General features: G+C 45.2%; 1 protein-coding gene across 2 annotated transcripts; it reads left to right on the top strand.

Annotated features, from left to right (window-relative positions):
- Nucleotides 1-15,718: 15,718 nt before the first annotated feature.
- On the top strand, nucleotides 15,719-22,115 carry LOC307229370 (uncharacterized protein). 2 transcript variants are annotated; one of them, XR_013844129.1, is made up of 3 exons: nucleotides 15,719-16,126; nucleotides 17,247-19,124; nucleotides 20,760-22,115. XR_013844129.1 is itself a non-coding variant. In XM_079999360.1 (2 exons), exon 2 carries the CDS (start codon nucleotides 17,253-17,255, stop codon nucleotides 19,032-19,034), a length of 1,782 nt encoding a protein of 593 aa, XP_079855486.1. In that variant the 5' UTR covers nucleotides 15,719-16,126; nucleotides 17,247-17,252; the 3' UTR covers nucleotides 19,035-22,115. The 2 variants fall into 2 exon arrangements, 1 of the variants encoding a protein (XP_079855486.1); XM_079999360.1 differs by having other exon boundaries at nucleotides 17,247-22,115.
- Nucleotides 22,116-23,645: the final 1,530 nt, after the last annotated feature.

The raw sequence follows: 23,645 nt of genomic DNA, 5'->3' as shown, positions 1-23,645 counted from the left end.
GTTTAGGGATGGTTATGTTTAGGTATAATGTTCAAGATGGTTAAGTTAAGGAATAAGGTCAGACATGGTTAAGTTTAGGAATAAGGTTAGCAGCAGCAATGACAACACCAGTTAAGGTATAAGGTTAGCAGCACCAACAACAACAACACCTGCAGCAACGACAACACCAGCAGCGACAATACCTGCAGCAACAATAGCAGCAACAAAAACAGTGTTAGGCCCACGGCCTCCCAGCGCCACTAGAGGCCGCCCTTGCCCCATCTGCAGCTCCCTACTCAGGCCCAATTGCACACACCTGGGATCAATTACCCACACAGTATTTAGCCCCAGCTTCCTAGCCGTTCCTTGCCAGACCGTCAACTAGCTTTCCCCGAGTTGTATCGCTATTGGCTCCCTTCCAAGTTCCTAGTTCCTAGTTCCTAGTTTATGTCTTGTTGTCTCGCCTTCCCCTTACCTGCCTGTCTCCGCTCGTCGACCAAGGTTCTCCGTCCATCTCCATCCAGCCTGGTTCCCCGTCTCTCCACCCGGATCCTGGACCCCATCTCCTGGTCATCACCATCCCTGCCCTGCCCAGCTCCATCCCCACCCGACCGGGTACCCCCGGCCAGCTCCACCGTCCCGGTTAATAAACATCCCTTGCCTTCCTCCCTTCTCCCTGGGTCGTGCGTTTGGGTCCCTCCTAGTTCTCGTCGTGACAGTACGGTCTGGCCAGGAAAACATGGACCCAGCCGACACAGAAGGGCTCCGCCGCGCACTCCGGGACCAAGGAGTGTTGCTTGGGCATCAGACCAGGCCCTCCGGGACATTGTGGAACACCTCTGGACCATCTCGGCGGCTGTCAGCAGCCTGCAGGGTCCTCCGGCCCCCGTGGCCCCCCCTGCTCCGCCGACCAGCCCTCCTTCCCCCACCAGGGCTCCCAGCGCCTCTCTGGTCCCTCCTGAGCCCCACGTTCCGGCTCCAGCGCCTTACGACGGCGATTTCGGCACCTGCCGCGCCTTCCTTGTGCAGTGCGCAGTGGTTTTCCAACAGCGGCCGTCGTCGTACGGCTCCGATAGTGCTATTCGGGTGGACAAAGGGAACGCCATTCTTCCGCTTCACCAATACCAGCGCGCAGAACAGTCCTGGGGACGCTGTCTCCCGAGCCTCTCCGAGCTGTCCCGAGCCCCTCTCCAGCATCGATGGAGGAGCCTATGCAAGTAGGCAGCACACGGCTCTCTCGGTCCGAACGTGACCGGCGGATTAGGGAACGCTGCTGCTTGTACTGTGGGATCCCGGGGCATTTCCGTTCTTCCTGCCCTGAGCTCTCGGGAAAAGCCAACTCTCGTCCAGGGGTAGGGAGAACTGTGACGAGGCCAACCTTCTCTCCCGAGCTCGAGGTGACCAGGTTCCTGCTGGCGGCCTCCCTCGCCTGGGGAGATCAACATCACTACCTCCAAGCTATGGTGGATTCCGACGCTGCAGGTAGCTTCCTGGATGTAGGGCTAGCAAAAGCCCTAAAGCTCCCTCTGGCACCTCTGGAGCCTCCTCTCACGGTGACAGCCCTAGATGGAAGACCACTGAGTTCTGGTAGCGTGTGCCATCTCACCGCCGCCCTTTGGCTGTCACTGGAGGGAAAACATTCAGAGGTTATCCAGTTTCCACTGGTCCTGGGCTACCCATGGCTGACCGTCACAACCCACATCTGGACTGGGCCTCCGGGCCTCTCACTGAATGGGGTCCTGCCTGCCACACCACCTGTCTTTGTTCTAGTCCGTCTTCTCACCCTCTCGAGTCTCCAGTCCATGTCCAAGCTCGGGTCCCTTCACAAGCCCCAGCCCACTCCGGAATTCCTGTCCGTGTCATGGCTCCAGTCCGTATTCAAGGCCCCATCCATCCCGAGTTTTCAAGAGTGCCCCACGAGTATGCCGATCTGAGGGAGGTCTTCAGCAAGAGACGGGCCACCACTCTTCCTTCCCATCGGCCGTATGACTGCGCCATCGACCTTCTGCCTGGCACCTGCCCTACTCGAGGACGTCTCTTCTCTCTCTCTGCCCCTGAGGCTACAGCCATGGAGGAGTACATCCGGGGGGCGCTCACCTCAGGTTTCACTCTTCCACCTCCCCGGCGGGCGCAGGCTGTTTCTTCGTGGGCAAGAAGGATGGCGGCCTGCGTCCCTGCATTGATTACCATGGTCTGAACAAGACCACGGTCAAGAATCGCTACCCCCTTCCTCTCATGTCCACATCTTTCAAGCAACTGCAAGGCGCCACCATCTTCACCAAACTCGATCTTCGAAATGCATACAATCTCGTCCGTGTCCGCGAGGGGGATGAGTGGAAGACCGCCTTCAACACACCCACCGGCCATTTTGAATACCTGGTCATGCCTTTTGGATAGGCCAATGCACCCGCTGTCTTCCAAGCCTTTGTAAACGACGTCCTCCGTGAGTTTCTCAACCGCTCCGTGTTCGTCTACATCGATGACATCCTTATCTTCTCCCGGACCCTTCCCGAACACATACAGCATGTGAGACAGGTCCTTCACCGTCTGCTCGCCAATGGCCTCTATGTGAAACTGGAGAAGAGTGAGTTCCACACCACCACCGTTCAGCTCCTGGGGTTTGTCATCACCGAGGGTCACGTCCAGATGGATCCTGCCAAGACCGAAGCCCTCCGTGACTGGCCAAATCCCACCTCAGTCAAACAGGTGCAGCGCTTCCTCGGGTTTGCCAACTTTTACAGATGATTAATTCGGAGTTTTAGCACTGTGGCTGCTCCTCTCACCCCCCTCACTAGGACATCCACAGCCCGCTTCGTCTGGACTGCTGAGGCTGATGGGGCATTCAGGGCTCTCAAGACGCCCCTGTCCTGGCCACACGAGAGCCTACACTACCCTTCGTTGTGGAAGTGGATGCTTCCGATGTGGGAGTGGGAGCCGTTCTGTCCCAAAGGACTCACGACAAGAAGCTCCATCCATGTGCCTTATTCTCCCATCGCCTCACCCCAGCGGAGTGTAACTGCGACATAGGGAAACGAGAGCTACTGGCAGTCAAACTGGCGCTGGAGGAGTGGCGGCATTGGCTGGAGGGGGCCCAACACCCATTTATCGTCTGGCCCGACCACAAGTACCTGACATACATTCAGGACGTCAAACGTCTCAACTCCCGTCAAGCCCGATTGGTCCTCTTTTTCAATCGGTTCAACTTCATCCTGTCATACCGTCCCGGGTCCAAGAACCTCAAGCCCGATGCTCTCTCCAGACAGTTCGAGCTGGTTGAACTCCCCGAGCTCATTCTCCAGAGCTCCCGCATCTTGGCTCCAGCCGGCTGGGGAATCGAGACGCAGGTCTGGCAGCCCCAAAGGAGGGAGGCGGATCCCGGCAACGGCCCCCCGGGTCACCTGTTTGTCCCGAAGGCTGTCCAGTCACAAGTCCTGCAATGGGGGCATTCATCCCGCCTCACTGGCCCTTCGTCCTTCTTCGCTGCCTGCACCGTCTGCCCCAGAACAAGAACCCCCAGTCATGTCCCATGGGGCTGCTGCATCCTCTTCCCATCCCCAGTGGTCCCTGGTCACACCTCTCAGTGTACTTCATCACCGGCCTTCCACCGTCTCGGGGCCACACCGTCATCTTCGTCTTTGTGGACCGGTTCTCCAAGGCCTGCCGCTTTATTCCTCTGCCCAAGCTCCCCTCAGCTCTGGAAACTGCTGAACTCATGGTGCAGCACGTTTTCAGGGTGTTCAGCCTGCCCCTGGACTTTGTGTCGCACCGCGGTCCGCAGTTTGCCTCCCGGTTCTGGAAAGTGTTCCACCAGCTCCTCGACGCTTCCATCAGCCTGTCCTCCGGTTTCCACCCCAAATCCAACGGCCAGACGGAGCGGGCCTGGAGACCGCCCTGAGGTGCCTCGTGTGCTCCAACCCTGCCTCTTGGAGCGACCGTCTAGTGTGGGCGGAATACGCTCACAACACTCTGTGCTGCTCTTCCAGGGAATGTCCCCGTTTGAGTGCCAGTTCGGGTACGTACCTCCTCTGTAGCCACTAGGGTAAGGGTTAGTGTCTATAGTGTCTGTAGCGTCTGTACACTCTGTAGGTCTAGAGTTAGGGTTAGTGTCCCTAGTGTCTGTAGCGTCTAGTGTCTGTACTCTCTGTAGCGTCTAGGGTTAGGGTTAGTGTTCGTAATCTCTGTGGCGTCTAGTGTCCGTACTCTCTGTATCGTCTAAGGTTAGGGTTAGTGTCTGTAGTGTCCAGTGTCCGTACTCTCTCTATCGTCTAAGGTTTGGGCTAATGTCTGTCATGTCTGTAGCATCTAGTGTTCGTACTCGCTGTGGTGTCTAGTGTTAGTGTCTAGTGTACATATTCTCTGTAGCATCTAGGGTTAGGGTTAGTGTCTGTAGCGTCTAGTGTCTGTACTCTCTGTAGTGTCTGGTGTCCATACTCTCTGTACCCTCTAGGGTTAGGGTTTGTGTCTGTTATGTCTGCAGTGTCTAGTGTCCATACTCTGTAGTGTCCTGTAGGTTTATGTATTGTAACTGTAGGTTAATGTCTGTAGTTTCTTTAGCGTCTCGTGTCCTTGCTCTCTTTTGTGTCTAGGCTTAGGTAATGAGACTAGTGTGTGGAGCGTATAATGTCCATATTCTCTTTCGCATCTAGGGTTGGAATTTGTCCGTTGTGTCTGTAGTGTCTAGTGTACATATTCTCTGTAACATCTAGGGTTAGGGTCAGTGTCTGTAGTGTCTTTAGCGTCTAGTGTCTGTACTCTCTGTAGTGTCTAGGGTTAGTGTCCATAGCATCTGTAGCGTCTAGTTTCCGTACTCTCTATGGCACAAGGGTAAGGGATAGTGTCTGTAGCGTCTGGTGTCTGTACACTCTGTAGGGTCTAGAGTTAGGGTTAGTGTCCCTAGTGTCTGTAGCATCTTGTGTCCATACACCCTGTAGTGTCTAGGGTTAATGTCCGTAGTGTTTGCAGCATCTAGTGTCCGTACTCTCTGTAGCGTCTAAGGTTAGGGTCGGTGTGTGTAGCGTCTAGTGTCCATACTCTCTTTAGCGTCGAGGGTTAGGGAAAGTGTCTTTGTGTCTAAAGCGTCCACAGTCCATACTCTCTGTAGCATCTAGAGTAAGGCTTAGTGTCTGTAGTGTCTAGTGTCCATACTCTCTGAAGCGTCTAGGGTTAGGGTTTGTGTCTGTTATGTCTGCAGTGTCTAGTGTCCATACTCTCTGTAGTGTCCTGTAGGTTAATGTAGTGTAACTGTAGGTAAATGTCTGTAGTTTCTTTAGCATCTCGTTTCCTTGCTCTCATTTGTGTCTAGGCTTAGGTAATGACACTAGTGTGTGGAGCGTATAATGTCCATATTCTCTTTCGCATCTAGGGTTAGAATTTGTCTGTTGTGTCTGTAGCGTCTTGTGTCCGTGCTCTCTGTAGTGTCTAGTGTACATATTCTCTGTAGCATCTAGGGTTAGGGTCAGTGTCTGTAGTGTCTTTAGCGTCTAGTGTCCATACTCTCTTTAGCCACTAGGGTAAGGGATAGTGTCTGTAGCGTCTGGTGTCTGTACACTCTGTAGGGTCTAGAGTTAGGGTTAGTGTCCCTAGTGTCTGTAGCATCTTGTGTCCATACACCCTGTAGTGTCTAGGGTTAATGTCCGTAGTGTTTGCAGCATCTAGTGTCCGTACTCTCTGTAGCATCCAGGGTTAGGGTTAATGTCTGTAGTTTCTTTAGCGTCTCGTGTCCTTGCTCTCTTTTGTGTCTAGGGTTAGGTAATGACACTAGTGTCTGGAGCATATAATGTTCATATTCTCTATCGCATCTAGGGTTAGAAGTTGTGTCTCTGTAGTGTCTAGTGTACATATTCTCTGTAGCATTTAGGGTTAGTGTCTGTAGTGTCTTTAGCGTCTAGTGTCTGTACTCTCTGTAGTGTCTAGGGTTAGTGTCCATAGCATCTGTAGCGTCTAGTTTCCGTACTGTCTTTAGCCACTACGATAAGGGTTAGTGTCCGTAGTGTCTGTAGCGTCTGGTGTCTGAACACTCTGTAGGGTCTAGAGTTAGGGTGAGTGTCCCTTGTGTCTGTAGCATCTTGTGTCCGTACTCTCTGTAGCGTCTAAGATTAGGGTTAGTGTCTGTAATCTCTGTAGCGTCTAGTGTCCGTACTCTCTGTATTGTCCGGGGTTAGGGTTAGTGTCCATAGTTTCTGTAGCGTCTAGTGACCATACTCTCTGTAGTGTCTAGGATTAGGGTTAGTGTCCATAGTGGCTGTAGCGTCTGGCGTCCGTACTCTCTGATCTGTTTAATGTCCGTAGGGTCAAGTGTAGGGTCGAGTGTATACTGTCTGTATGCGAACCAATCCCCGTTTGTTAGTTGATTGGTTGGTCCGTAGGGAGGTTGATTGTTTGGGAATTAGGTAAGTAGGCTGGTCAGTCATCAGTCCAAATCCCACCATAACCACCACCAGAACTGTTCACAAACAAAGCCTCCTTGTGTTTTAAAATGGTAACAGTATATAATGAATTATTCAGAGATATATGCATAAACTGGCATTTCAAATCTTCACACAACACAAACGCGACAAGAACATTGTGCCAATATGAGTAAACTGTGTAAACCTTTCCTAGGCAGCGCCCTCTGCGATATTTGAGCATTATTATTCACTTTACACTGTTGAGGCTCACAATGATACAACACGAACAACTTGGGATGTCGAGAAACACTTATGTCATTAATTCATTTTAGTTCGGAGCCTTTCAGTCTGTTAACTGAACTGCTGTGTGCGTGTACTTCAATCAATGTTAAATATACAGTATGAAGGGCAATTTGCCTCTTTTTGGTTCATCTAAAACATCTCGGTCCTTTAAGCCTTCTAATGTCTTTTATTTTACAAATTATAATTTTCGTCTCGCAATGAAACAAAATAAGATTTTAAGACCATTAGTGACCAAGTGCTAAAAGAGCGGTCTCCCGACCTTGGAGAATAATTTCAAACTTCTCTTGGCCTTTCCTCTTGCTTGTTGTTGAAATCAATAAAAACTGATAGAGGAAGATCGTTTCGGAGTTTCATGTTTCTCTTCTGAGGTGTTTCACTATTTCCAAAAAGGGAACCGCACCCCAACCGTGAATGATGGAGGTGCTCGGGCTTGTAATGTTGCACATGGACATGTTGCTTTGCCGCTATTCCGGATCTATTAAGTTTCGTCTACTTCACGTTGCCTCTGATTTGCACACATACCTGCTGTTCACAGCACATTCGCACCGTTCAGAGCGGGGAGACAAGGGGAGATAGGGTAAGACGGGCTGCAGATGGGGGAGAGGCAGGGGAGGTAGTGGGACGGGGGATGCGGGGTGGAGAAAGGGGGAGAGATGGGGGAGGCGGAAGGAAGAGGGAGATAGGGAGAGATACAGGGAAAAGGGGGGGACAGAGGGGGGTGCGTTTTGCTTCTGATTTACACACACCTGTCCTGCTGTTCACACAACATTAACTACTCATGGGGGGGGGGATGGAGAGACAGGGGAGAAGGAGGAGGCGGTGAGAGGAAGGGGGCAGATGCTGGGAAGAAGGGGGAGACCAGGGGAGATGGGGAAAGATGGGTGGATGGGGGGGGGACCAGGGCGGGACAAGGGGTGACAGGGTTTCGGGGGGGGGGGGGGGGGGTAGTGGCTGCAGCGCCATCTGCTGCGTGGTGAAGGTGATGCAGGGCTGGTGTTTGGCTCCATGGGTGAAAAAAAAATTTTTTTGATTTCTTTAAAGGGCTGACACACCTCATCAGATGCTCATCATGATCCGGAGGCAGGAAAATTCCCCAAAAACGACCCACCGAAGGAAAACGATGAACCTCAGAATGTTCATTGAAGCAATCGCTAAACTATATATGGGTACCACTTCAATCATGAGAGAAAATGTGTCTTTTAGACTGGACGGAGGGGGTGGAAATGTCTGTCCTGATGCCAAAGCAATCGGAATAAGTTATGATACCACTGACAAATACATAGAATGCGTTCAATCTGCTATGATAATTTATAGGACATACAGCATATAGACATCTTGGGATGTTTGTTTTTATTTTTTATCAGTGGGCAGAACGAATAGCATGAGAGAGGAGGATTTTATTTCAGGGTATTCCGGGTAACACATGCACAGCATTTTGTGAGTGACGGGAGTTGAGGCTTCTCCGTCCATAACAAAACATAAATAAGACCAGTGATTGCACGCACAGATCAAAGCTTCAGCCCTCTTTCCTTTAGATGGATCCTTCATGACCAAAAGCTGTTTTTGCCATTATGAACATCGAAGGAGCGCTGATGAAAGTGTTTCCTTACTATAGTATCTTGGCCAATCCCCCCCCCCTGCCCTTTGGCTGGACTGGGAAGTGGCCCTTCAGAACGGAGCCACAAGGGGTAGGGGTTGAAATCTGTACCTAAAAAATGGGACACCACTCGTTACGTCATCAGCAGCCGATGATGGCACATACGTACCACACAAGCGACGAGGCTCTAGGCGTGCCATTCCGGTTCCATTCAGAGGTTTCCACAAGTACCATGGCACTACACCGGCACCAGGTGTGGTGTTACCAGTTGCGCGGGCTGTATTCATCGTGCTCTGTTTGTTTTGTGCTGGATTATTTTTCAAGCTTCATACACGGTACTTGTAAATGAAACAACTGTACTGTCACTCACAAATGGCGTTTACACAAAGTTCTATTGACTTGGTGAATAGCAATTTTTGATTGCTATTCACGGTTTGTAAATTTTTGCATGATTATTTGCGAAGATATGGGCTTCTTTCCCCGCACCAGTAGCCACATTCTGTTAACACTGCCTCAGCTTGCAAAGCCATCTGGGTATTTTCTTCTACCATTTTCTTCTATATTTTCTTCAGGGTCTGCATCTGAAAGCGATCTGTTTTGAGGGCCATTTGGAGGGTGAGATGACCACTACCCCTCAATCCCCAAAAGAAACAGGACACCCAACCTTACGTGGGAGCGTGCAAAACGGAGGAGTAGGGCGGGGAGGGGGGCCAAGGGGGGAATTGGGATTGTCCCAAAGTCTATAACAACACTGGGGATGGTAGCTCAGGCGGTAGAGCTGGTGGTCTAGTGATCTAAAGGTTGCTGGTTGGATCCCAGGCTCCTCCTGCTAGCATGCTGTAGTGTCCTTGAGCAAGACACTTAACCCCTAATTGCTCCTGATGGCTGCGTCCGTCGGTGTTTGAACAGTTGTAAGTCGCTTTGGATAAAAGCGTCTGCTAAATGTAATGTAATGTAATGTAAAGTCTATAGTGTCCATAGTGTCTATAGTGTCTATAAAGTCTATAGTGTCTGTAGTGTCCATGAAGTCAATAGTGTCTGTAGTGTCCTTAAAGTCTATAGTGTCTATAGTGTCTATAAAGTCTATAGTTTATATACTGTCTATAAAGTCTATAGTGTCTATAAAGTCTATAGTATCTGTTGTGTCTATAAAGTCTAAAGTGCCTGTAGTGTCTGTAGTGTCTATAAAGTCTACAGTGTCTGTAGTGTCTATAAAGTCGGTAGTGTCTGTAATGTCTGTGGTGTCTGTACAGTAGCATATATAATGTATGTAGCGTCTATATAATCTGTAACGTCTGTAGTGTCTATAAAGTTTATAGTGTCTGTCGTATCTATAAAGCCGATGGTATCCGTAGTGTCTGTTGCATCTATAAGGTCTACAGTGTCCGTAATGTCTGTACTGTGCGTGGTGTCTGTAGTGCCTGTAGTGTCTATATAGTCTATAGCAGAGGTGTCCAAACTTTTTGCAAAGAGGGCCAGATTTGGTGAGGTGAAAATGTATGGGGGCCGACCATTCAACCTGACATTCTTTGAACCATTGCCATTGTAAATTAACATGTAAATATGTAACTATATCACTTTGTACAGTTTGTTGTATACGTGTTTATTTGTATTTGCTTTTATTTTGCTTTGTTTTACTCTGCTGTGTGCAGCTAGGTTGACATTGCAAATGAGAACCTGTTGTCGATTGCCTTATCGGATAGATAAAGGTTAAAATATTAATAAATTAAATGCAAATAAACTATTTTATGAAATCTGACTCCGAAATTTTTTATAAACATGTATTTATTGATTTTGTTTAAACAAATCACATCAAAGCGCATTTTGACAAAGGATAGTATAGGCAAATAAAATGACTGAAATTTCACAAAACTGTGGTTTTGATCATTACAAAAAATTAATTCACTGAGACTTAATTTATTCTCCTCAGAAGAATAAAAAAAATAATTAGCCTACATTAATGTGAAGGGTGATACTGAGATCTCGACTGCAGTAAACAGGGTAGGTCTGGCTCAAAAACAGTGGTTTTGAGGCGCAAGATGACACGCAGGTGAGAGTCACTTAGTCTTGTCCTCACGCGGTTCTTATTAATGTTCATCACCGAGAACGTCTTCTCGCACAATTGTGTCAAGCCAAACAAGCTCAGCATTTTCTGAGCAAATGTTCGAATCTCTTGGAACCTGTCTTTGTCCAGCCGGCGGTAAAAGTTTACAAGAGGGAGTTGCTGGTGCTGACTGTGACACTCCGCGTCACACTGCAACTCAATGAGCTCCAGCTGCAGGTGGGCTGGAGCGTCATTAGGATCCACGGAAAAAGGAGAGGAAAAAAGTTTGATCTCCTTTTCAATAGCTGCAAAATCCCTAAAACGCTGTTGAAACTCCTCAGCCAGAGATGAGATGTTTGCTGCATACCTCCTCATTTGCGCAGTGATATTGTTTGCTGGAAAACTGGTCATCATTTCCTGCAGCGATGGGAATGTGTGGTATTGGGCTGCGTTTGTGACAGGTGCCTTTGGAAAAGTAGCAGCTTTGTCCCAAAAGCTTTGATGTGTGAATACAACTGGCTTACCACTGCATTTTTCCCCTGAAGGCTCGTGTTCAGGGCGTTCAGATGTCGTGTTATGTCAACTAGAAATCCAAAATCAGCCAGCCAAACAGGATCGGAGAGTTCTGGGATCGGTTGTCTTTTTTGTGCCAAGAATTGTCCGATTTCCTCTCTGAGAGAGTAGAATCGCTGCAGTGCAGACCCCCGACTGAGCCATCTCATGTCATTATGATACACAACATCTCCATATTCAGCGTGGATGTCGATCAGAAACTGTTGAAACTGGCGGTGACACAGGGCTCTGGAGCGAATATAAACAATAGCCTTTATCACCGGTTTCATAACGTGATCATATTTCAGATGTTTGGCACATAGAACTTGTGGTGAATAACCAGCTGGTCTTCAGGTTGAAGTTCAAGTTCAAGAAATTATTTGTCACATACAGATTGAAGTTTTTTCTATTTCCGTCCACTTGTGTTCAGCTGATTGGTCCGACTGGAGGCAGGGAGTTTTCTTAATGTTTGTTTGTCTTACAGAGGGGATCGGCGCAGGGGCTCGTAAGCAGCCCCGCAGTGCAACGCTATTCCTCCTGCGCCCAAGAGGATCATCATTATCCACAATTAATATAATAATCCTCAGTGATATATACAATTATGGCCTGCGTGCCGCATATTATAATGAACAATATAACTCTCGCCATGTGGGCGCACCACGGCCAGAAAGACTCCATCTCCCTCCCTAAACCCTTACCTGTGGGCAGAGACTCCCACAAGTGGCGCCTGAGCAGAGACCCGGGAGGGGCAGGGCGCCGAGTGAAGGCGCCCGGAGTCTTTCTGTGGTCCGCAGCCGGTGCTTGACTACGCCCCTTTGTCTGCCACATTTATATTTTGAATTTTATTTTCAAAATTGTAATTTCTCTTACCTGTTTTACTTTAAAATGACACAGAATAATTAGTCATTTGGTGTTCACCTCATTTTAGTGCTTAGGGAGCCGATTTGATTTTAACATGCCCATGTAAAACAACAATCACAACAAAATACACCAAAAGGGCATTTTTGTTACAACTAAATAAGTGAATAACGGAATGATGAACAACAAACAAACAAACAAACAAACAAACAATAAATAAATAAATAAATAAATAAATAAACAAATAAACAATAAAGTAATAAGAAATTAACAAATAAACAAACAGACAAACAAATAAATAAATAAATAAATAAATAAATAAATAAATAAATAAATAAGGAAAAATAAATAAATACAAATAAATGAAAGAATGGATGAAAAAAAGAATTAATAAGAAAAAAAGCAAGAAAGAATACATTAACAAATAAATACATTAAAACATAAGAAAGAAGAAATATAATTTAAAAAGACAGAAAGATAGAAAAAAAAATCAGTTTTGAAATTTAAAAAGTGTCAACGTAGCCACAAGCTAATGACAGTGTAATCCTGACTGGAGAACCTACTCCTGCCATCCATTGGAGAGTTAAGAACCACCTTGAAATGACCCCTCCATCTCAGTGTTACCTCATTCATTTAGGAAAGTTAAACAAATTAATGTAATTAGGTGTTTGGTGGGGGGGGGGGGGGGGGGTGGAGAGAGAGAGAAATATTCACACACGCATGCAGTTACATGAGGAACAATAAGCACATCTCTAAAATATAGATGTTTTCATGTTTCATAATTGTAAATGTTAAACAAATTACTATTCTGCTATTTACTACTCTATTACTTTATTAACATATTCCTATACTTTGATTTGGGTTTGTCTATTCAAACTCGCACCAGTGAATAATTGGTGTCCTTGTGGCTGTGAATAAAAGTTTTGCTGTTCCTTTTGCTCTACATCAGTAAATATTGCCTTTCAGTGATTAAATTGAAACTATGCATGTGCCACTGTTTGGAATGCATGCAGAACCATGTTAATAATTGGCGCAAGCAGCTCTGTCTCTGAGCATTTGGTGCACATGGCATGCAGTGGGCTGTCGAGTCCTCGCGCCGAACCTGCACCGCAGCGGACTCTTATCCATTTTGACCTAACTGCGTACCCGTACTTCCCCCGCGTGACGTCATTCTCCAGGAAGTAGCCCTGAAAACAAAAGGGGAACGTGGTGCTTTTGCTCCCGCCAAACAACGCTTCGCACGGCGCGCTGCTGTGGAAATAACACCATCAGAGCGGACTCTGTGCACGACCAGGATCCCACACCTTCCCCGTGTTAGATCGTCCGTCTCCCAATAGATGCTGGCCTCGCTGTTCCCTCCACGTTGTACCGCCCGTTCACCGCTAAGCTACCACGCTGAGCTACCGCGCTAAGCTAATTAAAAGCTGTGGCGAACAGTTTTCACGATAAAGAGATCAACCACTGGGGAGGAAACGAGAATCAATAAAACAAGTACAGTGGAACAGTGGCGTCGGCAAAGGTAGGTGGCCAAGATGGTGGCTAAGCTGGTGGCTAGTGCTACGGGAGGTTGGGCTCTTTACGTTGTTTTTATACGTCACATACATCATATAGGTGCGCTGCAGTGAAAACACCCAAGGGTTGTGCTCAACCAGTCGGAGAAATACATATAGAGCGTAATATAAATATTGAGAAGCAGTCATACATCTGGAAAAACAGTCCAAAATATACATACATGTTATATGTTTAATTCAGGATTCAAGAGGTTTATTTGAATCTTGGATTCAACATATAACGTGTGTGTGTGTGTGTGTGTGTGTGTGTGTATATATATATATATATCGTCTATATCTCGTCTATAGTCTCTGTAGTGATCTAAACAGAGACTCTTCATAGGAAGCAGTGGAAAGTGAAAAAGAAGAACTCGCTGAGGCTAAATTTCGGTCAGTTTAAAAAAATTAAATCCCATTATGTCTTTTTTGTGCTTAAAAAAAAACAGCACATTTAATTTAATTGTATTTAAAAGAGTCAAAGAAATTGAAAAGCTTTAGTGTTTTGAGACACGGGGGGGGGGGGGGGGGGGGATGATTAAGATCGACTTCCGTCAGAGAGAAAAGAAAAGGGGGGGGGGGTGTGGTTTTGACACGAGAGATAAAATAAGATGAAAGTGTTTTCTGGGAAATCAACTTTAATTGTTGAACAAAAGAGAACCCAGAGAGGGGGAATAGGTGTTTTTACACATTAAAAGTACATAACATCCAGAACCAACTGGAAACGAAATAATAATAATAAAAATGTATCAAAAAATACATTTATCACATTCATTCATTAACAGTCATCACATTTGATCATAAATGTTCTTCATATTTCATGTTTCGGTGCTGTATTTTGGCTATTTCTATATTTTGCTATTTATTTTCATTTAATTTAATTTGATTACTGTCATAGGGCTATCCCATAACCTATAAGTCTCTCTAATTGCAGCCCTCATGTGTTGAGGCCGAGGCAAACATTATTGTATGCATACTAACACAGTTTGTAGATGCATAGATTACAGAAAGAATTTGTGTTTAAGAAATGCACCAATTACCCACCCGAACGTCATCCAAGATCTACCAAAAGCTAAAACTTTTCCCAAAACAGAAAAGTGCCCGAAAAGATCTCCCACAAGGACAAGGCCAGTAAACTATATTTAGGAGAGAAAAAAAAAAGACAAATAATATCAGTGCTTTCAATACCCCACCCAGAAACTGACATTAATCTAAAAAAGTAGACAGAGGAAGTTTACTTTGGCGAAAGATATAAAGTCCCATAAAATGTCCCTTACAAGCCTCTAACGACAGTGTTACGGCCCAGAAACCCGACCCTGAGCTCAAGTTAATCACTGTCATTTTGTTTTAGGAGTCATACATATTTTATGGGAGGCAGTGACATAAAAACTGCGTCGCTGGTGAGGAAATATTTTGAGGTGATGAGTTGGTGTGGGTAGTCATTTGGTGTTCACCTCATTCTAGTGCTTAGGGAGCCAATTTGATTTTAACATGCCCATGTAAAACAACAAACACAACAAAATACACCAAAAGGGCATTTTTGTTACAATTAAATAAGTGAATAACGGAATGATGAGCAAACAATAAATAAATAAATAAATAAACATACAAACAATAAAGAAATAAACAAATAAACAAACAAATAAATAAATAAGAAAGGAAAAATAAATCAATACAAATAAATGGAAGAATGAATGAAAAAAATTATTAATAAGAAAAAAAGCAAGCAAGAAAGAATACATTAACAAATAAATACATTAAAACATAAGAAAAAGGAATATAATTTAAAATACAAAGATAGAAAAAAAATCTGTTTTGAAATTAAAAAAGTGTCAACGTAGCCACAAGCTAATGACAGTGTAATCCTGACTGGAGAACCTACTCCTGCCATCCATTGGAGAGTTAAGAACCACCTTGAAATGACCCCTTCATCTCAGTGTTACCTCATTCATTTAGGAAAGTTAAACAAATTAATGTAATTAGGTGTTTGGTGGGGGGGGGGGGGGGGGTGGAGAGAGAGAGAAATATTCACACACGCATGCACACACACACACACATGCACACACACACTATGGAGACGTTACATGAGGAACAATAAGCGCATCTCTAAAATATAGATGTTTTCATGTTTCATAATTGTAAATGTTAAACAAATTACTATTCTGCTATTTACTACTCTATTACTTTATTAACATATTCCTATACTTTGATTTGGGTTTGTCTATTCAAACTCGCACCAGTGAATAATTGGTGTCCTTGTGGCTGTGAATAAAAGTTTTGCTGTTCCTTTTGCTCTACATTAGTAAATATTGCCTTTCAGTGATTAAATTGAAACTATGCATGTGCCACTGTTTGGAATGCATGCAGAACCATGTTAATAATTGGCGCAAGCAGCTCTGTCTCTGAGCATTTGGTGCACATGGCATGCAGTGGGCTGTCGAGTCATCGCGCCGAACCTGCACCGCAGCGGACTCTTATCCATTTTGACCTAACTGCGTACCCGTACGTCCCACCCGTGACGTCATTCTCCAGGAAGTAGCCCTGAAAACAAAAGGGGAACGTGGTGCTTTTGCTCCCGCCAAACAACGCTTCGCACGGCGCGCTGCTGTGGAAATAACACCATCAGAGCGGACTCTGTGCACGACCAGGATCCCACACCTTCCCCGTGTTAGATCGTCCGTCTCCCAATAGATGCTGGCCTCGCTGTTCCCTCCATGTTGTACCGCCCGTTCACCGCTAAGCTACCACGCTAAGCTAATTACAAGCTGTGGCGAACAGTTATCACGATAAAGAGATCAACCACTGGGGAGGAAACGAGAATCAATAAAACAAGTACAGTGGAACAGTGGCGTCGGCAAAGGTAGGTGGCTAAGCTGGTGGCTAGTGCTACGGGAGGTTGGGCTCTTTAAGTTGTTTTTATACGTTTTTAATTTGTATTCGTCACATACATCATATAGGTGCGCTGCAGTGAAATACATATAGAGCATAATATAAATATTGAGAGGCAGTCATACATCTGGAAAAATAGTCAAATATACATACATGTTATGTGTTTAATTCAAGAGGTTCATTTGAATCTTGAATTCAACATAAAACGTGCGTGTGTATGTATATATACATACACACAACAATCAAATATATAAGGAAACATGTTTACGAATGTGTGTTATGTAATACATGTAAACAGTATATGTTTTATATTTCCACAGAAATTGGGGTAGAAACAAAATGTTGCTTATGTCTGATCAAAACCATAAAACTAACATTAACCCTGATAAGGGACTGTAGATCATCTATGGCTGCTGTTTGTTTGGTGGAATAATTTGGGCTGTTTTGCAACCAAGGGTCTGCGGTTGTAACTTATCAAGTTTGCTTGGTGCCAACCAGTATCCCAGCTGGTCAACTATGAAAACAATACAAATTATAAGGACTGACGTTATTAGCATCACATAACATCGGTTACATCGGTTAGTGTTTTTCCTGATCAGATAGTTGTGAGGATAATGTTTTTGCCCTGAACTAAACAGTGTAAGTTATACATAAATCATCCCTGTTAATATATAAACCAGTATTAAAGAAAGCCTATGGGGTGACTTGATGAACAGTGCATGCGCAATTTAAGTGAATTTAACTCTTACTGTAGATAAATGGGGGGGCTAGAATTTGGTGTAGACCCATTGAAACAATTTACATAGTTAATATTTCCTTATTATTATTATTAAATGATAAATTACACATTACTGTTAGAGATCCGCCTGCATTTTTATGGGATGTATGAGATATGCAATGTTTTGTTTTTTTCCCCCCCAATTCAGAGGGAACCAGATTTAATCAGTATATCAGGCCTCATGGCAAACCCTAATCCTCAGCCATAAACATCTCCACTATAAATAACCAGTTGAATTAAAACAGAAACAGAATTATGTACTTAATTTGAATAAAGTAATGCTCTAAGTAATACTACTTTATTGTCTTCACAGAAAACAATGCCACGCACGCAGTCTGGCGTGTGGAAGCATTTCACCCCTGCGGTCAGAGATGGACGGGAGACGTTCATATGCAACTACTGCTCCAGGACCAACTCAAAGAATGCCACCAAGATGCGGATGCACCTGCACAAATGCAAGGAGTACTCTGTTTTCTCACATCAGTCGCCAGGCCCGGACGGGAGCTCCTCCGCCTCCATCCCTGTCCCGTCATCGTCCTTCTTACCGTCTGCCACGCCAGGGGGACAGTTCCTCATCGATTCGGTGGATCAGGGGAGCCAGGCATTTGCCGACGAGTGCCTGGCGAGAGCAGTGTATGCCACCTCGTCGCCCCTCAACGTCACAGACAACGTCTACTGGAGACGGTTCTTTAGTGTGCTCCGTCCAGCATACTGTCCGCCCACCAGGGAAGCGATGTCCTCCCATCTCTTGGACTGCGAGTACGACAGAGTGCAAAGCCAGGTTCACGAGGCGATATCGAAGGCGGACAGTGTCGCCATAATCTGCAGTGGCTGGTCAGACGTTCAAGAGACTGGAACAATCAACTACAATGTTTCCACCCCTCTGCCTCTGTTTTACAAACGCATGCAGACAAAGGCGCAGACATGCATAGCCGAGGAACTGAAAGACATCATAAACGAAGTGGGACCACAGAAGGTCTTTGCCGTTGTCACCGATGACGCGCCGGACATGAGGGCTGCGTGGGCTCAGGTCGAGGAAGCCTTCCCTCACATTTCAGCCATTGGATGCACAGCGCACGGCATCAAACATCTCTTTGACGAAATTGCGGGACAGCCGTCCATGAAAGCCCTAAGCAGGAGAGCGGAACAGGTGGTGCGGTACATCAGAGAGTGTAAGGTCCTGGCTGACACCTTCAGACACTGGCAGACTACAAAAATTGGAAACCACACGGCCACCGGGGCCATGCTGGTTCTGCCAACAGGCAATGAGTGGAGCAGCCTGTTTAACATGCACAACAGCCTCCTGGAGGGCCAGAACTCTCTGCAGGATATGGCTGTCTCCCCAACGCTGGACGTGGAACCGTCCATCCGGGCCACGCTCCAAGATTCAGCGTTTTGGAAAGGGATAAACAGCGCCCGGAATCTGCTTTACCTCGTGGGGAACTACATCGACCACATGAAGAGAGAAGACGCCATTCTGTCCGACGTTGTGGAAATGTTCAGTCAGCTGAGGTACCACCTTGGGGCGTCCCTGCTGGGTTCCACACTGCACAGTGCTGAGCAGAAAGCTGTCATGGCGTCCCTTGATCGGTGTCAGGAATTTTGTGTCAAGCCTATCCACGCGGCTGCCTACATGTTGGATCCCAAGCATGTTGGTCAGCAGACGCTCTCCGGGGAGCAGATCAACAGTGCCTACTTCGTCATCTCCAACCTCTCCCACCACCTGAACCTGGACGAGGGCAAGGTGCTTGGCAGCTTCGCCAGGTTTTCCGCAAAACAGGGCCTCTGGAAGGGAGGGGGTATCTGGAGCTCCTGCCAGCACGTGTCCCCTTCCACCTGGTGGAAGGGGCTCTGCTCCTCCGAGCCGCTGTCTGCTGTGGCCTCCGCCATTCTCCAAATCCCTCCCACCACCGTGGCGTGCGATGGCCTCCGCTCGCGGGGAGCTAATCCCAAAGCACGCAATGGCCTCTCGGCCGAGCGCTTGCAAAAACTGGCGGCCGTTCAGGCAAACCTGAAGCTCCTGGAGCCGAGCGAGCACGACTTCACGCCACTTGAGAGTGAGGAGGAGGTGAAGGTCTCCTTCCAGTCTGAGACTCAGTGACAAGATGAATGAACGGGAGACCGTCACAGAGGATACACAGGGCATTCTGCGAGAGCTAAGATCCACTCTGTCCACATTGAATTCACTAAGGTAAACTTTATAAGTAGGTGTGATGCACCAATACTAGTGTTGGACCCGGTCCTGTTGCCAAAGTAACATTATTTGAGAATAGCACCAGTACAATGAATTCCAAGAATCATATGCTATGTTATCTTATGTGCCAGAGACTCACTATTTCGCCATAGAAGCTCTATCGAGAAAAAAGTGGATTGTGTGTCAATCAATATGTTCTGATGACTCCAAGCTAAACTTCCAGGTCTGAACTTTTCTAGTGTGGGCTGATACTTCGGCGTTGGCCAGGGGTGGTAAACCTAGGGTGATATGGCCAAAAATGTTATCACGGGAATATATTTCATACCATTCGATAACGACATTCATCACAATATATATAAAAATCACAATTTATATGAAATGCTTTTTTTGTTATTATAGAGAAGACTCTGTCTCAGCTGCCGTGTGTTTACAAATGCAACCTACCCGCAAAGGAGGGGGCGGGGCTGCTTTCTATTTCGACAAACGTATTTGGCTTGAGGTGAAAGGTCAGATTTAGATCGTCCAAATTGATTGGCTTTTCATTGCCACTTTCCTAACTCGTCTATAAATGGAAAAATCTGTGGAAGACATAATCGAAATGATCAAGCTTATTTTATTTTGAAATCAAGGGAAAAAAATATTTGTGATAATTATCGTTATCGTTTTATCGCCCAGCGCTAGGTGAACCCACAGTAAGACACTACTACGTTCACACTGCAAGTCTCTGCTCAGTGCTCAGTTCCAGGGTTGTTGTTTGGCTGTTCGCATGTTTTAGTGTGGCCCAAATCTCACTTGAGTGAAGTGATTGCTCTCCTGGAATGAACCGCAAGCATAAACCTGAATTCCACCCAGGGATTAATAAAGTGTTATCTTAAAACAAAAACAAAAGACATCGTTTGGCCGTGTCATGTGGAAATAAACAACTCAATGGAAGTCACTGAATTTACAGCCTCTTTCATTTATAAGTTAGTGTGCAGAGGCTAATGGAGATTAGGAAAATAAGGTGAAAAAGAGCCAAGGTTTTAAATCTGTCTATACAGAGAGACTTATATGGATGGACCTTCAGCCGTCCTTTATCTTTACTGGGTGCCAATGCAAAATTATGACCAAATTCAACAGGAAATTATGTCAAAGTCACATTGATTCTTATGACTGTCCATACTGAATGAAATGGCTACAAATCAGATATTCATCACTTATTACTTACTTTTATTTATTGTATTTAACCAGGAAAGTCCCATTGAGATATCAAATCTCTTTCTTTTCCATGAAGTCCTGACCTAGGTAGGCAGCGTTTAGTTTACAAGGTCACATATGAAAAGATCTGATTCCATGAGATTTTTGTTCCAAAAAAAAAAAAAAAGATCTTGGTCACATATAATGGGAAGTAAAACTCTGATCTGGGTGACTAGTACCTGCAGTGTGAACGTAGCTTCCCTGAATGTTCAGGTTGTCAGTCGTTCAAGTTAGATCGCGAGGCAACAAGCGTTTTCTAAGATTACCTTCGGGGTGTGTGACGCGTTCTCTCTGATGTGCAAGGTTGATATAATGGACGCTCCCAACGTGCAAATACAATTACAAAGTTGTTAACATCTCTATTTTCTTTATAAAAAAAAAAAATGGACATGGAAGATTGGAAAGTATGCTGCCTGTCCTGACTGTCGCCCTGTGTCATCACTCCTCCGTCCGTGAAGACTGAACGGCAGAATAAAGGCTGCTGTTCCAAGGAAAAAAAGAAAAACAAACTAACAGGGAAACGGGCTGATTAAAGCTCATCCCAGTTCCATGCAGATGCCTTTTCTTCCTCCAGTAGGACTAACTGTAGTGTAGGCCTTACTCCGGCTTTTAGACATGGAGTTGTAATGAGATGGTGGAAGAGTTTGGGAGGATTTGTAAACTAACAAGAGGAATAACTTTCTCTGTTGGCTTCAAATGGTGTAAATAAAAAAATCTTTATATTTTAAAACGGGGCGTTGTCTGGTCTGGTGTGGCGTGCCTCAAGAGAATCACTGGAAGAAGACAAAACGAGTCGTAATATTATCTGCTTTCCTCTTTTGCCGTCTGAAAAAAACATTTTAGTTTTCTGAGAAAAGGGGAAAATCTGGATTAAAGTCTGAATTCTGACAACTATGAATTCAGACTTTCCTCAAAATTCTAACACTATCAGGATTCTGTGCTACACTTCAGAATTCAGCTTTTTTATTTTTCAGTATACTGACTTTAATCACAAACTCTTCACTCCAATAATTTTTTTCACATGGCAATATGTTTTGATTTTTTTTAGAGTAACCCCATCTAAAAAGCTATGCTTTTTGAAATGCTGCATTGTTAATGTTAAATATAAATTAAATATAAATATGCTGTATATATAATACAGCTACGGCTTTAAACATGGGAACAACAAAAGAGAATTTTCTAGTTTTCATGCTACAGCAGCGATTCAGAGCACTCTTCATGAACATGGATAATCAAACGGAAGGTCATTAGAATGTTTTGGGTTTAGACAAATGAAGTTTCAATAACTGCCAATATTCATGGCATTTGCTGCTATGGTGAATGTAGAGTGTAATAATATTATTACACACAGTGGCTCAAAGGGGACCTATTGTTCTCTTTTTACACATGCTTATATAGGTCTCTGAGGTCCCTAAAACATGTGTTTGGCTGAAAATACCCCTCAGATTATGCATTCGAGCCATTGCGACATGCCTCTAAATCCAAACCGTTCCAAAACGGCTGTTTCAGTGTGTGTAGCTTTTAATTGGGAATGAGCAGCCAAGCCACTCGTTCTGAGCCAATGGGGTTTGAGCACAAGTTCCAGGTTCTGTGAGCCCGTGGGGTTTGAGCTTTAGTCCGCGTTCTGTTTTATTTACTTTGTAAACTTTCACTGATTTCACCTTATCAGTCCACTAAAATCTGTTTCTAAACAAATTTGAAGTGGGAAATAAGCAATCCAGCTGCTTGATCTTCACTCATAATAGACTTACAAGGCCTAATTTCATGTAAATGTTGGAAAATAAAATAAATACATCTACAATAAAACCACTTTTTATGGGTGTTGTTTGGAGAAAAGCACAGCGGATCAGATCAGCGTCTTGTTCACAGCGATTCCTTTGTCATTAATTTACCTCATTATTTGACACTTTGGCCACGTCTAATATGAACATCCGCCATTGTAACGTTATATATATGACAGAAAATAAGGAAAAGCATAATACTGTAGGTCCCCTTTAAAATAAAGATAAAAGGCAATTCAGTTATTTATCAGAATTATTTGAATCATAATCATCACATTTGTTGTATTGTCTTTTAATCGCCAACTAAAAGTTGATGATGGTGACAGCCCTCGACCTAGTCTTCTCTCCCTGCTTCAGATACAACCACTCGCTCTCCCCCTTGTCCTCCCTGCCTGGCCCGCCATCCTCTGGTGGTTTTGGCCCAGGGCTGAGTGCTGGGACCCGAGGGGGAGCCAGGCCTCGTAAATTCTGCCGTTATTCATCCGAAAAAGGAAGCGTCCAGGACGGCTCTGGAGGTGTCCCTGGCTCCGAGGCAACAAAAGCCTGCCGTAAATTCACCAGCAAGCCACTCTGTAAATCTGCCACTACCTACAACTCTGTCTCGTCGGTTCTCTCCTCCATCTTCCTTCCTTTTTGTTCGTTTTTTTTTTGGCATTGGGGTTTTGGAGATAATGTCAACAGATGTGTAGGCAATAATTGGAATGAAGCTTTGGTGTGGTTTTCTGTTTTTATTTAGTTTGTAGTCAATATAATGCGGGCTGTTTGGGGCAGATGGTAATGTGTTGGTCTGGTTTCTAACAATGCCCTTGGTGGTTTAGTCATTCTGAACACAGGGAGAGAATCAGACGGATTGGGGGAGTTTTAAAGGAAAAGAAAAGACACTTGGACTCAGTTTGGCGCTTTAGCTCCGAGTTACGGCACTCTTTCATCATTATGAGTAATTTATTCCTCGGTGTCGAGGGTGCGAGTTTCATCAGTTGTTTACGCTGTTTAAGCCGCCGTGTAAGGAAATTCCTCAGCTCGCGTTTCAACGGCTCTAATGACTATTTAAGCAACTTGTTGAATTTACTCGTTGAGTCAAATTAGAGTAAAATTCATGTGTACTGCCCGTTCTGGTAGTTCCAAGTCTCCAAATTGCTCAGGGGTTAGAAACTCACCCAGATCTCTCCTGTTAAGTCCTCTGTTTCACCCTGTAACTGACGATGTGTAAGGAATCAATTTTTCCTTGGAATCTGTGGAATCTCTCGGTCCTTCCAGTGGAGGAAGGTATGAAGGTATTCAAAAATAGTTTCCTTTGCCAAACAAAATCCCTTTGAAGAACAGGTCTAGTCAGTTTGACAAATGAATCAAAAATGGGAGGATCTTCCCCTCCTAGAAAGGGGAAAAAGACAACCAATTGAACATTAACGGGGACAAACGTGGTGCAGCCGTTTTCTCTGAAGGTTGGGTGGGGGTCGGGGATTGAGATACTGATAACACCGTCCGAATCTTTTCAGTTCGG

The sequence above is a fragment of the Zeus faber genome, assembly GCF_960531495.2.
Source record: "Zeus faber genome assembly, chromosome: 1".
Lineage (NCBI taxonomy): Eukaryota > Metazoa > Chordata > Actinopteri > Zeiformes > Zeidae > Zeus > Zeus faber.
The sequence above is the reverse complement of the archived record's forward strand: the minus strand, read 5'-3'. Positions and strand labels throughout refer to the sequence as shown.

Coding starts and splice junctions, on each gene's coding strand:
- LOC307229370 (XM_079999360.1), top strand. CDS start 17,253: ATGCCACGCACGCAGTCTGGCGTGTGGAAGCATTTCACCCCTGCGGTC.